Source organism: Pelobates fuscus, chromosome 8, assembly GCF_036172605.1.
Source record: "Pelobates fuscus isolate aPelFus1 chromosome 8, aPelFus1.pri, whole genome shotgun sequence".
NCBI lineage: Eukaryota > Metazoa > Chordata > Amphibia > Anura > Pelobatidae > Pelobates > Pelobates fuscus.
In genome coordinates, this window is record NC_086324.1 from 84,235,471 (window position 1) to 84,250,221 (window position 14,751).

General features: G+C 38.0%; 1 protein-coding gene across 1 annotated transcript in view; it reads right to left on the reverse strand.

Annotated features, from left to right (window-relative positions):
• PTH2R (parathyroid hormone 2 receptor) overlaps nt 1-14,751 on the reverse strand; it is a 544,685-nt gene that overhangs the window by 166,249 nt on the left and 363,685 nt on the right. Inside the window, exon 8 of the mRNA XM_063429445.1 lies at nt 10,801-10,861. Coding sequence (XP_063285515.1) covers nt 10,801-10,861 — 61 coding nt within the window. The remainder of the gene's footprint in view (nt 1-10,800; nt 10,862-14,751) is intronic.

Sequence of the window (14,751 nt, forward strand, 5' to 3'; positions counted from 1 at the left end):
GGGCCGGGGGGGAGGACAATAGGTCCCCCCCTTATTGTTTTATTAGGGCCCCCACCCACCGCTCAGGGGTGGGGGCCAGGGGGGGAGGACAGTAGGTCCCCCCCCCTTATTGTTTTATTAGGGCCCCCACCCACCGCGCAGGGGTGGGGGCCGGGGGGGGGGGACCTACTTATTACCATTTTTTTTTTTTTTACAGTGAGCAGCCACAGGCTGCTCACTGTTTAGTGGACATGCTCCTACTCGCGGTATAGCGAGTAGGGGTATTGGGGAGATTTTAATCTCCCTTGTGCTATTATGGGGGTCATATTGACCCCCATAGAGTGAGGGGGGGACATGGGGGGCTTAGGAAGTGGCGAGGAGCACTGCTCCCTGCCGCTTCTATAGTTACATATTACAAGGAGGGAGCTGCACGCCGGTAGCTCCCTCCTTGTAATAAACTGAACGAACAAACTAACACTGATACACAGTGTTAGTTTGTTCATCTGATTTTTTCTATTCATTCATTCGTCTGTCTGATGAATGAATGAATAGGTGAAATTCCCGTTCGCATGTCCAGGTGTTTCACTGGGCATGTGCGGGAATCTCACAGTCTGTGTAGTGTGGGTAGATGACGTGTCCCACAGGGACTTCACCTACCCACACAAAGATGGTGGCGCCCTGAATAAAGATCGGGGCAGAAGATAAAGAATTAAAAAGAGGTAATGTGGGGGCTTAGGGGCATTTGGGGGTGACTAGGGGGTCGATTGGATGTAGTGGAGGCGGGAGGGGGGTTAAAAAAAAAACGGGATTCGGCATGACAGTGCCGCTTTAATTGCTTCAGGATCCAGAAATACATATAATCTCAAAAACAATCTAAAAAAAGTATTTTTTATTATAGTATTATTTAAATGTATCTCATTTAAAATGTCTAGGCATTCCTTACCTGCGTTATATATGTGTTTTCAACATCATCATCATCATCATCATTATTATTATTGTTTTATTATTATTATTATTATTATTATTATTATTATTATTTTTTTTTTATTATTATTATCCTCTGTTTACATGCTGGCTATACATTCCAGTATTTGAATGAAAATAATATGGTACTGAAGAGGTTAAACCTAAAAACCTAGTTGTGCTTGAAAAGAGGCAGAGGGATCTTTAATCCCATAAAATGTCTACACAGTGATTACACAAGAGAACCATTTGAAAAAAACATTTCAAAGAAGGTCATTCACCTACCCTGAAAGATCACTATCATCCATTGTGCTCTTTCAGAACCACTCTTTCCAATATGATTTGTGCTTCAATTCTGTTTTGAAAAAAAATGCCAATTTATCCTTTTTACCACTTCTTGACCAATAAAAGTGGATGTGTATTTCTATTTTATTTAAAGTATACTGTTAATAATTCTCCTTTACTTTTTTGAATTTCAAACCAATTGCACAAAACAATACATAAATGTCTAGGCATATCATATTGCATCACTTTTATTTTACAAATCCTAAGTAGCTAAATATGTTTTGAAATAAAGAATAATAATACATTTTCATTTACTCATGTACGGCCTTTATAGTTGTGCTGCACTGTATACATTTTATGGTTCTTTTTTTAAAATGGAAAATATATTCACTAGAACAACTATAGCTTATTGTATTTGTTTTTGTGAGTATAATCATTGCCTTAAGGCTTTTTTGCAGTAAACACAATCTTTTCAGAGAAAATGCAGTGTTTACATTCCAGCCTATTCAACTGGCCACTCCTCAGATGGCAACTAAAGGTGGTTCCTGTGGCAGTGGTGCACATTGTGCAGCACTGCCATTCAGTGTCTCCTCCCTCTGCATGGAGACACTGAACTTTCTTCATAGAGATGCATTAATTCATTGCATCTATATGAGGAGATACTGATTGGCTAGGGTTGTGTTTGGCTTGTGCTGGCTCTGTCCCATATCTGCCGCATTGATAGTCTCAGCTAATCCTATGGGAAAGCATTTTGATTGGCTCAGAACAATGTTTCTGATGATATCAGCAAAACAGGCAGTTGAGGGGACTAGCCAGCAGCTGCAGACTTGAACAAAAGTAAGATTTTACTATATTTGAGGGGTAAAAGGGGGCAGGCAGGGGGGCTAGATGGTGGTTTTAACCCTATACGGTCAGGAATGCAGTTTTAGTTCCTGACCCTATAGTGTCTCTTTTAGATTAATATTGCACTAAATAAGTTAACAAACAAAATAATAATAAAATGAAGATTTCAAGGTTTAGACTTATACTAATGCGCAGAAGAATTGCTGGGTAGAAAGAAAGGGAGAAATAACATTTCATTTGAAAAGTGAAACATTACAGTCAAATCCCTAAAGCAACACTATAAGAACCAAGAACACTTTATATAGAAAAGACAGGAAGGGCAAGAAAGGGGGAAGGGTGGCCCTGTATGTGAACGATAGCATAAAATCTAATAAAAGTTAGTGAGGTGAAGATAGAGTCCCTTTGGGTTACGTGAGAATTTGGTAATCACACAGTAACTCATGTAGGTGTGATTTATAGGTCTCCAGGACAAATAGAAGAGTTAGATAATCTACTAGTTGAGGAAATAGCTAAAATGACAATGAAGGGGGACGTTATCATCATGGGTGACTTTAATCTTCCTGATGTGAACTGGAAAACAAAAAATAGCTGCTTGTGCCAGGAGCACACATATTCTAAACTCCCCACTGGGATTGTCTCTAAAGCAAGTCGTTGAGGAGCCAACTCGTAAAGAGGCAATACTAGATTTAGTGTTAACAAATGGAGATTTAGTATCAGATATAACTGTAGTTGAAGGTTTAGGATCCAGTAATCATCAGTCAGTGTGGGTTAATATAAGAACAGTGGCTGAGTCACACCACACAAAAACAAAAGTTTTAGACTTTAGAAAAACAGACTTTTGTAAAATTAGAATATGTGTAAAGGAGTCATTATCAGACTGGAGCAGTTTAAATGGAGACCAAGAGGGGATGGGATTATTTAAAAGTTGCACTGCTGAAGGCAACATAAAATTGCATTAGGCTTGTCAGTAAAAGCAGAAAATTTAAGAAACCACTGTGGTACTCCGCAGATGTGGTCAACATAGTAAAAGACAAAAGTTAGCATTTAGTAATAAAAAATAAAAAAAACAGAATGAGGAAGATAGCAGATTAGGCAGAAAGAAGTTAAGCAAGTTATAAGAGCTTCTAAATCACACACAGAAGAGAAAATAGCACTGTCAGTAAAAAGAGGGGACAAAACATTTTTTAGATACATGAATGAGAAAAGGAAAGTAAAACAAGGATTAGCTAAATTAAAAACAAAACAAGAAAGGTATGTGTAAGAGGATAAAGGTCTAGCTGACTGCCTCAATTAATATGTTTGTTCAGTATTTACAGATGAAAATGAAGGAAATGGGCCTCAGTTAGGAACAAAAGGACAAATTAGTCATTTGTTACATGTGAGGTTACAGAGGAAGAGGATCTATTTCAACCGTCAAAAGTAAAGACAAATAAGTCAATGGGACCTGATGGAATACACCCAAAGTTATTAAACAAGCTTAGCAGTGTACTAGCAAAACAAGTAACAGATGTATTTAACTAATCATTGTTAACAGGAATAGTCCCAGAAGATTGGAAGTTAGCGAATGTTGTGCGAAATTCACAAGAAAGGTAGTAGGGAGGAGTCGGGTAACTATAGGCCAGTAAGCCTTACTTCAGTAGTGGGGAAAGTAATGGCAACCATGTTAAAAGAGAGGATTGTTGAAAATCTAAAATCACATGGATTTCAAGATCAGAGACAACATGAGTTTACTTCATGGAGATCCTGCCAAACTAATCTTATTGATTTTGTTGATTGCGTAACTAAAATAATAGATCAGGGTGGTGCAGTAGACATTGCTTACCTAGATTTAAGTAAGGCTTTTGACACTGTTGCACATAGAAGGCTTATCAATAAACTGCAGCTTTAAGTTTGGATTCAATTATTGTTGAATGGGTAAGGCAGTGGCTAAGTGAGAGGCAACAGAGGGTTGTAGTGAATAGAGTTTATTCGAAGCATGGTCTTGTCACCAGTTGGTTACCTCAGGGATCTGTACTTGGACCCAGTCTCTTTAATATTTTTATTAGTGATACTGCAGAATGTCTTGATGTAATTTCGCTGATGATACTAAGATATGTAACAAGGTTGATGTTCCAGGAGGGATAAGCAAAATGGCAAATGATTTAGGTAAACTAAAAAAATGGTCAGCGTGGTGGCAGCTGACAGTTAATGTGGATAATTTGCAAGACAATGCATCTTGGAAGTAAAAACCCAAAGGCAGAGTACAGAATTTTTGATAAAATCCTAACCTTAACATCTGAGGAAAGAGATTTAGGGGTAATTATTTTCTGATGACTAAAAGGTAGGCAGACAATGTAATAGAACAGCAGGACATACTAGCAGAATGCTTGGTTGTATAGGGAGAGGTATTAGCAGTAGAAAGAGGGAAGTTTTCATGCCATTGTACTGAACACTGGTGAGACTTCACTTGGAGTATTCTACGCAGTACTGGAGACCGTATCTCCAGAAAGTTATTGATACTTTAGAGAGAGTTCAGAGAAGGGCTACTAAACTGGTTCATGAATTGCAGGATACAACTTTCAAGGAAAGGTTAAAGGATCTTAACATGCATAGCTTGGAGGAAAGACGAGACAGGGGGGATATGATAAAAACATTTAAATACATAAAGGGAACCAACACAGTATATATTTTAAAGAAGAAAAAATACCATGACAAGAGGACAAATTAGAGGGACAAAGATTTAAAAATAATATCAGGAAGTATTACTTTACTGAGAGGGTAGTGGATACATGTAATAGCCTTCCAGCTGAAGTGGTATAGGTTAACACAGTGAAGGAGTTTAAAGGACCACTATAGGCACCCAGACCACTTCAGCTCAATGAAGTGGTCTGGGTGCCAGGTCCAGCTAGGTTTAACCCTTTTTGCAGTAAACATAGCAGTTTCAGAGAAACTGCAATGTTTACCTATGGGTTAATCCAGCCTCTAGTGGCTGTCTCATGGAAAGCCGCTAGAGGCGCTTCTGTGCTTCTCACTGTGATTTTCACTGTCCATAGGAAAGCATTGATAATGCTTTCCTATGAGAATGGCTGAATGCGCGCGCGGCTCTTGCTGCGCATGCGCATTCAGCCGATGACGGAAGAAGAGGGAGGAGAGTCCCAGCTCCGAGGGAGCCCGGAGCTGGAAAAAAGGTAAGGGATTAACCTCTTCCTCCCCCCTCAGTGCCATGGGAGTGGGACCCTGAGGATGCTGGCACCCTCAGGGCACTATAGTGCCAGGAAAACGAGTATGTTTTCCTTGCACTATAGTGGTCCTTTAAGCATGCGTGGGATAGGCAAAAGGCAGGTGCTGCCCAACAGGTGGATTCCCAGATGTTGTAGAACTATAACTCCCATGATGCTTTGTATGGCTTTAGAAAGCTTTTAGAATGACAAAGCATTATGGGAGTTGTAGTTCTACAACATCTGGGGATCTACCTGTTGGGCAGCCCTGGCATAAGGCTATCCTAGATATAAGATAAGGCCAGGGACTAATGAAAGTAGTTAGAAAATTGGGCAGACTAGATGGGCCAAATCGTTCTTATCTGCCGTCACATTCTATGTTTCTATGTTTTTATGTTATTCGCAATGAAGTGGTCTGGCTGTTGTAAGCATGCAGGTGAAGACATTGGCATTCGGCAGAAACAGCAATATTTTGTTTGCGGAGTTAACCTTCCACTAGTGGTACTTTCACGAGTCTTACTCCACATAGAGATCTATCAGATGGTCTCAGAGAGACCTTCTGATTGGAACAGTGTGGCATGGTGCTCTGTATGTGCACTGGCCTCCAAATACCTTTCTATGTGAAAGCATTGGATTGGCTGAGGTAATCAATCTCACTGATCTCAGCTAAACAGGCAGAACTTCAAAGAGGAGACCGATGCTGCAAGTGAGAAAAGATAAGTAAACTATATTTTTTTTAGTCCCCCCTTCTTACAGGTACAGGTGTTTTGGATTTTGAATTTTATAAAAAACAAATTCAAAAAATAACATTTTGTAGTAGTAGTAGTAGTATATCTGATACAGAGTCTATCTGGATCCCATGACATGTCTAAAGTTTATGTATAATTAATTTTTTTTTTTTTTTTTTTTACCAGGTTGCACATTGCACAAATAAATTAAGTAGTTTTAGGGATCCACCTTGCTGGAATTGCTTGGTTTTCTGAAAGAGCAGTCTATTTGAGAATGTTGATGATATATTTTTTTTAACCTTTGCATCGACAGTCCAGTCACCTAAAGGGCAATTAGAGCGTTTTAGTGTTAAGATTACATATTTGTATTCCTAACACAATAGTGTTCCTTTAATTATATGTCTTGCAGAAAATAAGATCATTATTCAGATATTCCAGATTTTATTTCCATGCATGTATGATCCCATTATATCAGTTTACTAACTGTTAAATCCAATAGTTTATTTTTGCTTTTGTTATTTAGTTTAATTAACTATCACACTCAATTTTGTGGTATAGATGGAACATTCCATTATCACACCCATCTAATTAGTGGGAAATTCAAGGGGGCACTAGTTAGAATTTATTTTATTTATTTCTAAAGCAGGCACGTATTTCTCTAACTCTGTCATAGAAAAACACATTTATGAATAATTTGGCATTTGATACATGACTGTATTTATAGTAGTCTCAGATTTACTGTGAATAAAACTAAAGCATTTTAGAATTCAAATCGCATGTACATCCAAAATGCCTATATTGAATGCCAGAATGGTAATTTTACAATTCCAACACACACTTGACTGATAATAATTGACTCCAAATGTGTGTCATTGTTGGAGCATTCACCACCCTTTCCAAACTCCATTTAGTAAATCTTTTACAACTGAATTGGTGGCATTAAAAACAGCTTTTATCTCATTCAATATCCATCCATCCCATATAAAAACATGTTTTGAACCCAAGGTTTGCTGTATCCACAATTACTAAATTCTGGTAGATAAACTGATTATTATATGGTACAAAACTGAAATCTGAAATCCAAAATGTCAGCCAAAATCATTAAACTATTTTGCTATTGACCAAGGTGGACCATGTACTAAAATGAAATCCAGTCAAGAGTTCATTGAATCTCTATATATGAATAATGACGACAATTAAATTATATAGGATCTCAGTTGGTACACAACCATAGTTGTGTCAATCCTGATTGATAAAAAGGAAAAATGCAGCAATATACAAAATTATATATAAGCATGAAATATGAAGCCCACAATAAGAATGTTTTTTTTTCTTATAAAATATAAATACCTGTATATGTTAAATGATCTTAAGCAAGAGAAACTATGAGGATATTTTATGGTTGGCATGTGTGTATTGACTTCTATGAGGCAGAGTGCTGATTCAATATGCTAGGTATAACTCATTAAGTAGTGTTGTGCATGTGTGACATCGTCTCTACAGATTCTACAGAGACCTCTGATAGTGTTAATATGGGCCAATCTTCAGCAACATTTTATAACACATTTGTTCGTTTATATTGAGACATTACAAATTGCCCGTATATAATAGATAATTATATAATCTGTAGTTAGCTCTAGCTGACGAACTGAAAATAACAGTCCACATATTTAGGAGTCAGTCGAACATCTCAAACCACAAATTAATGGTAATGATATTTCATGCCAGGAATGCAATTTGTCGTGTGATTGGACAAGAATCTTTTTCAAGAGACTTTAAGGAACCGGCTATTCATCATTAACAATTGAATGGATGGTTTTGGTTTATGTCTCAAGATTAGAGTAATTTGGCTCCTTCCGCTATAGACATCTCTACATGGACTATGCTATTTTACATTATTATTGATTTAATGGGGAATATCTTTACATATGTGTTAGTCTCCATGAGTGGGCAAGAAACTATCTGAAGAGACTTTAAGAAACAGACATTTCCTCACTAAAAATTGAGTGAATGGTACATATGACATTGAAAGGGAGTGGAAGGCCTACAAAGAACAATATATGTTTGCATTTTTCTGTCAGAATAAAGTATCATTATTTGCTTAAGAACTGCATACCTCATATGGCTGAAACCATAAGATATCATATCTGTTAGGATGAATTTCGATTCCTGAAGACTGTAGACTGTATTAATATTAATTTCTTGCTGGATTGCATTGTGTAACAATGTAAAAATATTCAAGCAGGCAAAAAGCTCATTCTGACTTAAAGTTTATTTTTCCCAGCTAATATGAAAATTATTTTTGACAGGACCTACTGGGCAATTCTTGTGAGCCTAAGAAATAAGTGTCACCACTACATATTGTAAGGATTTTAATTGCACCATTTGTGGCTTAATAACCTGTCAGTATTATGCTATACACCTGAGTATCTTTTATAGGCACACATACAATACATGCAGCATGGCTGGATTTGGATTCGTTACCTGGATTAAGTCCATTGAAACCATCAACAGGAGTTACATTGTATGGTGAAGAAGTAGCATATTCTTACATTTTGGACACTTTGTCATCTACATTGTGATTGGCTGTGTGTTTTAAATCATTTTGAAGCCAGTAATGTCTAGAATACTATTGTCCTCGTGCTTTAACCCTTCTAGCACTGGCAGTTTTCTAGAAAATGTTTTTACATATACAGAGTAACTCTTTTATGCAAAAAAATTATATCACCACTCATTGCTCTAAATCAGGGGTGTCTAAAAGGTAGATCCCCAGATGTTTTAAAACTACAGCTTCCATAATGCCCTGTCATTTCTAAAGGCAAGCAAATTATTATGACAGTTGTAGTTCTACAACATCTAGGGATCTACCTTTTGGGCACTCCTGCAATGAGCATATATCAATCCATTTTGCTAGTGGGTAGGACTGAAATAATTAAATCCCACTAGTCACCAAATTCCAAAGACTGGAAAAAACTGAAACTTAAAATTAAGATTTAATCAGAACAACCAAACCTGCTTACTTTACACAGTAAGCTAAATATGATACTTCACTTACATTGCCTAAATACTGATGGCATAGATGCAGAGCCGGCCTTAGGGGTGTGCAAGCTGTGCGGCAGCACAGGGAGTCATGGAGCAGGGGGCGCCATGCAGCCGCACAGCTCACACATGGCCATGTGACAGCTGTGCAGGTGGAGGATTTCATTATTTTCCTTATGGAAAAAATAGTGAGTCAGCAGGGGCAGAGCTTACCGAGCGGCAGGGGCAGAGCTTATCACAAGGCAGAGGCAGGGCTAACATGACATCGGGGATGGGGTTAAAAGCTCCCAGAAGCTCCTGGTAACTGCTGCATAGGAGGGGGAAGCAGTAAGTAGTCCTTGCTTCCCCCAACAACTAGACTACAGTTGCACTGCCTCCACTCCTCCCTTTCAGCCAATAATGAAAATAGGTAATTGTGTGTGTGTGTGTGTGTAACTGTTTGTCTGTGTCTGCCTGTGTGTGTGTAACTGTCTGCCTGTGTGTGTATCACTGTCTGCCTGTGTGTGACTGAGTGTGTGTGTGACTGTCTGCATGTGTGTAACTGTATGCCTGTGTATGTGTGTGACTGTCTGCCTGTGTGACTGTTTGCATGTGTGTGTGTGTGACTGCCCGTGTAACTGTCTGCCTGTGGGTGTGTGTGACCGTCTGCCTGTGAGTGTGTGTGTGAGAGACTGTCTGCCTGTGTGTGTGTGTGACTGTCTGCCTGTGTGACTGATTGCATTTGTGTGTGTGTGTGTGTGTGTGTATGTGTGTGTGAGACTGCCTGTGTAACTGTCTGCCTGTAACTGTGTGACTGTCTGGCTTTGACTGTGTGTATGTCTGTGTGACTGTTTGTCTGAAACCGAGTGTGTGTGACTTTCTGCCTGTGTGACTGTCTGCCTGTAACTGTGTGTGTGAGTGTCTGCTTCTGTGCGTGAGTGTCTGCCTGTAACTGAGCGTGTTTGACTGTCAGCTGTAACTGTGTGTGTCTGCCTGTAAATGTGTGTGTGACTGTCCGCCTGTAACTGTGTGCTTGACTGTCCGCCTGTAACTGAGCATGTGTGACTGTCTACCTATAACTGTGTGTGGGACTGTCTGCCTGTAACTGTGTGTGTGTGTGACTGTCTGTCTGTATCTGTATCTCTGTGTGTGTGACTGTGTGTGTGACTGTCTGCCTGTGTGTGTGTGTGTTTGTGTGTGTGTGTGTGTGTAACTGTAACTATGCCTATGTGTGTGACTGTGAAACAGTTACTCATAGTCTGCACCCAACAAAGGCAGACCAGATTCCCAGCACACTGGCACACCAGAGATCAGCATTTTCCCTCTTACTGCAAGGTAACAAGGAAAGGGGATTTAATATTTGTATTTAAATTATAAGTAATATAATAAATCCCCTATACAAATACACATACATGGATGAAGGTGCATAACTGGGGAGGGGTGGGCGCTGTGAAGATTTTTTGCACAGCCCTGCATAGATGACATAATACTTATACTGTAAAAATTATAGCTACATGTACATTAAACCTACTGATCTAACTTCTAGTCTTAGTATATCACACCTTTACTGTTTATGCCTTTATATGCTTTTACTTCTTGTTTGCAAAAAAAGTGATTGCCATCAAATACAATTATATTCTGTTACTCAATGTAAAATTCTGTCACAACAACAATTTGTGGTTTTCTTGTATACACAAAATGAGTATGTATGTTTCACATTATACATCCTATGTTATATGTTTAACTTGATTGTGTTAGCTCAAAACAAGTGTAGGTGCATGTTTTACCTTGCATCTGCTAGAGTTGCACGCACCACCGCCCACACCACAACAAAAACAGCTGGAAACCCTGCAATTATAAAAGAGAAGTGATGATTGTTAAAAGTGAATATAAAGCTTCTAGGATATCTATAAGAACATTATAGTATTCATATCTAATTGTCATAATCTTCAAACTGGGCTATTTATAAAAATTTTACCAGGGGCTATTTGCACATATCTATAATAATATAATGAATCATTTAAATTCATGAAGATTAATTGTGTTCATCAGCTCTCCAACAGCTTTCTTCAATGCTTAAACATTTACCCATATTGTCTTTGTGGTTTATGTGCACTTAACCCATAACTCTTAAATGCAGTAATGTAAAATATCATCTAAAAACTATGGCCCAGATGAAAAAACATGAGATATGTCAGAGCATCTAGTAACATATCTTAAATAGTTACATAGTGAACTAGGATGACACACTAAAACTATAAAACAGAAAATTGTTCATCTAATTGGGAAAACATGCCGAAATGATGCCTCAATAAAAAGTTGTTTTTTAAAACATTTTGGAAATGTTGAAAATGATGGAAATCAGCAGTTTAAGGCACTTACATTCTTCATCCAGAGAAAGAAGTTAAACTGGCCTTCGCGAAAATTGCTTTGTAATTATGAATTTATTTGTTCAATAAAGTTTGCAATTTAACATTTTTGCCCTCTTTATTACAGGCCTAACTGATTGCCGGTTTTGGCACACCTCAACCGACTTTTGTATATTCTAGCAAAAACATATGTGAGGAAGGCTGAACTTGACGGATGCAAGTCTCTTTTCAGCTATATAACTATGTAACTATGTAGGTTAAATTATATTCAGCTTAATAATACCGACCACAAATAAAAGGCAGGAGCATTTTGTTTGGTCTGACTTTGCTTCCTGTAACACAATAAGGGTGCTCATCTAAGATCATTTTAAATCGCCAGTTTATCTTTAAAAGGCTTTTGTCTCCAGCTAATAGCAAAAAGGTGGAAACCATAAGTCCCTTGAAGTCAAAACACATGCAAAAAAATGATGCATAGTCACCAGCACAACTGTATGAACCTGTAGTCTAGCACTCAGAGAATCAGGTTTGATAAAACCTGGCAGCCCTGATATAGATAATCTTCCACCATGACAGGGGTTACACTTAAAAATTGTCAAGCATATACATTAAGTTAGTTGCACTGTACTGGTTGTTATACTGTATATTACATGTCATTGTATGATTTACTTTGGGATGCTCTTATAATTCTGTATAATTTATGTTCTATATAATATGTTTATAGTTATGTTTATTCTTATTTTTACACCGGAAGGCTTGTAAAAGCTTGAAATGTATGCTATTATGCATGTCACAGAACTGTCATTTTCTGGTACACCTGCAAATTCTAATAAACTCCTAATCACAAAGACTTGTATCTCCAAACTGTTTATTACAAAATATTTTTTACAAAAATCAAATCAGTGCTTCCAAAATTATAAAAGTAAAAAAAAAATTCCTAGAGTAACCTGAGGAATGTTTTACCATCAATCACATCACTATCATCAAACCTTAGATATCATAAGGCAACAATACAAACACGATGAAAGAGAGGTATGAAGAACATATATCATAAGACCTCAACATTTACCATTTTGTCACACAATGCAAAATATATGCAAACACATTGGTGACTAGGAACATTTACCCATAGATGGTACCTATCAAGGATGTGTGTATATAAAGAGTGTTAAAGGAATACTATAGTCACCAGAACAACTACAGCTTACTGTATATGTTCTGGTGAGTATAATAACTACCTGCAGGCATTTTGCAGTAAACACTGTTTTTTTCAGAGAAAATGCTGTGTTTACATTACATTTCAACCTAGGGATACCTCCACTAACCACTCTTCAGATTACTACTCAAGGTGTTTCCTCAGGCAGTGCTGCACAGTGTGCAGCACTGACATTCAGTGTCTCCATCCTCTGCATATAGACACTGAACTTTCCTCATAGAGATTGTGTACAAAAAAACGTGTTGAGTGCGCTTACATTTCTCAGTGTTTTTCTATGACAGCCGCTTCATACTTTAAGGGGAGTCTCCCACACCCCTTGTGATTTCCTTACTTTTTTGTGATTGTTTTTTTTTCTCTCTATATTAATGTGCTGCTCTGGAGTTCTAGTAAAGAGAGACTTAAGCAAATATTCGCTTCCTGTCATTAATAAAATTAAGATTTTAGTTACACTAAAGCTAGTATAATCTACAATTACAATGATGGATCATAAGGAATAACTGCATTACTAAAGCTATAAATTTAAAAACATCACATAAACAAATCTTATATAAACAAAACAAACACTTATATAAGATAAAATAAATAAAATAGGTTGTAGATAATCAAAGTAAAATCCTTAGCCTGCCAATAACCCTGGAGTAATTTAGCATGATATAGTAGGGGGCGTAGGGGGCGTAGGGTTTATATAGGATCATAACTCCTCCCACATATGGCCTTCGGACATATATATATATATATATATATATATATATATATATGTCCGAAGGCCATATGTGGGAGGAGTTATGATCCTATATAAACCCTACGCCACCTACTTACCTTTGTTGTGCAGGCTGTTTGTCTTCACCATAGCAACCAGCACTTCCGGTCCATTGTTCCCGCCAAAGTCAGTCTCCAGTAAACAGTCCGTCGCCAGCAGCTCCTACCTCCATATTCCGTGCCAGTGGCTTCTACCCGACTTCCCTACTCGCTACCCGGCTTCCGGTCACGAGACCGACACGTCCACGTAAGCATTACGTAAGAAATAGCGTTCGGCTATTTCCCACGTTTGGGCCTAAAAACGCGGAGATAGGCTCCCTTCATTACTTTCCTATTAATGCTGTTACGCTGTTTGTGTACTTCCGCGTTCGTGCGGCTAACAGCCGAACGCGGAATACACATGCTTTCATTTACTTTTGTTTATTCTGTGTACCGTACGTGCACACTTACCGTATGTTCATCTGTTCTTTTACGTTCAGCCGAACACGTTCAAACGGCTTTTTCATGCAACCTTTCGTTAATTTACACGTTACAGCCTGCAGCTGATTATTCAATTGGCTTACATTTAAATCCTTTTGTGTGTTCCATTTACCGAATGTGGGAGTTCTTTCTATTTATAGTACTCTTGTTCATTCGGTTAACTGAACGGAAGGGGCTACAGTGTTTAAATTTACTAATCTACTATAAAATATCTAGTTATGTCTCTTTACTTATAACAAGCACTCACATTACATGTTTTCCTATATGATGTTAAGTTTATTATATGGCTCTTAAAGTCATCACTGGGTGAAATATATGTGTTTTACAAATTTTCTGTCCATGGTCACATAATTGTGGGACATCTGGTTTTCAAAGGGTAATCTTCTTAAAGGCACAGTTTGACTCTTTCTTTTATAATTTATGTATATAATACACCTCCACTTTCCTCCAATCAGTCTTCAAGAAGCGGTATCCAGTACCCTGTATTACTGTATCAGGTTTACCAGATCTCTTTTTCCCTCGAGGCCTCATTCAGCCTCCCCACCTCCCAAAGTGGGTTATAAGCTTCCAACTGGCCAGTTCTGAGATTCCTCACGGCGTTTAAAAACATCAATCACACAAACCTACACCAACTTGCTACTACTTATATGTTTCTTCAAACAGAGCTCCAAGAAGAGGTACCCAGTATCCTGCATTTCGGTAACAGGTAAGAAGATTTACCATTTTACATTTTCCCTTGAGGCCTCATTCAGCCTCCACGGCCTCATACAACCCCCCACCTCCCAAAGTGGGCTCTACACTTCAAAACATACCTGGGCTAAGATTCCTCACAAAATGTCAACAACAATCTCATAATCATAATCCACCATATTACTACTATATTTAATGGTACATGTTTTGTCATTTATTTCTACATA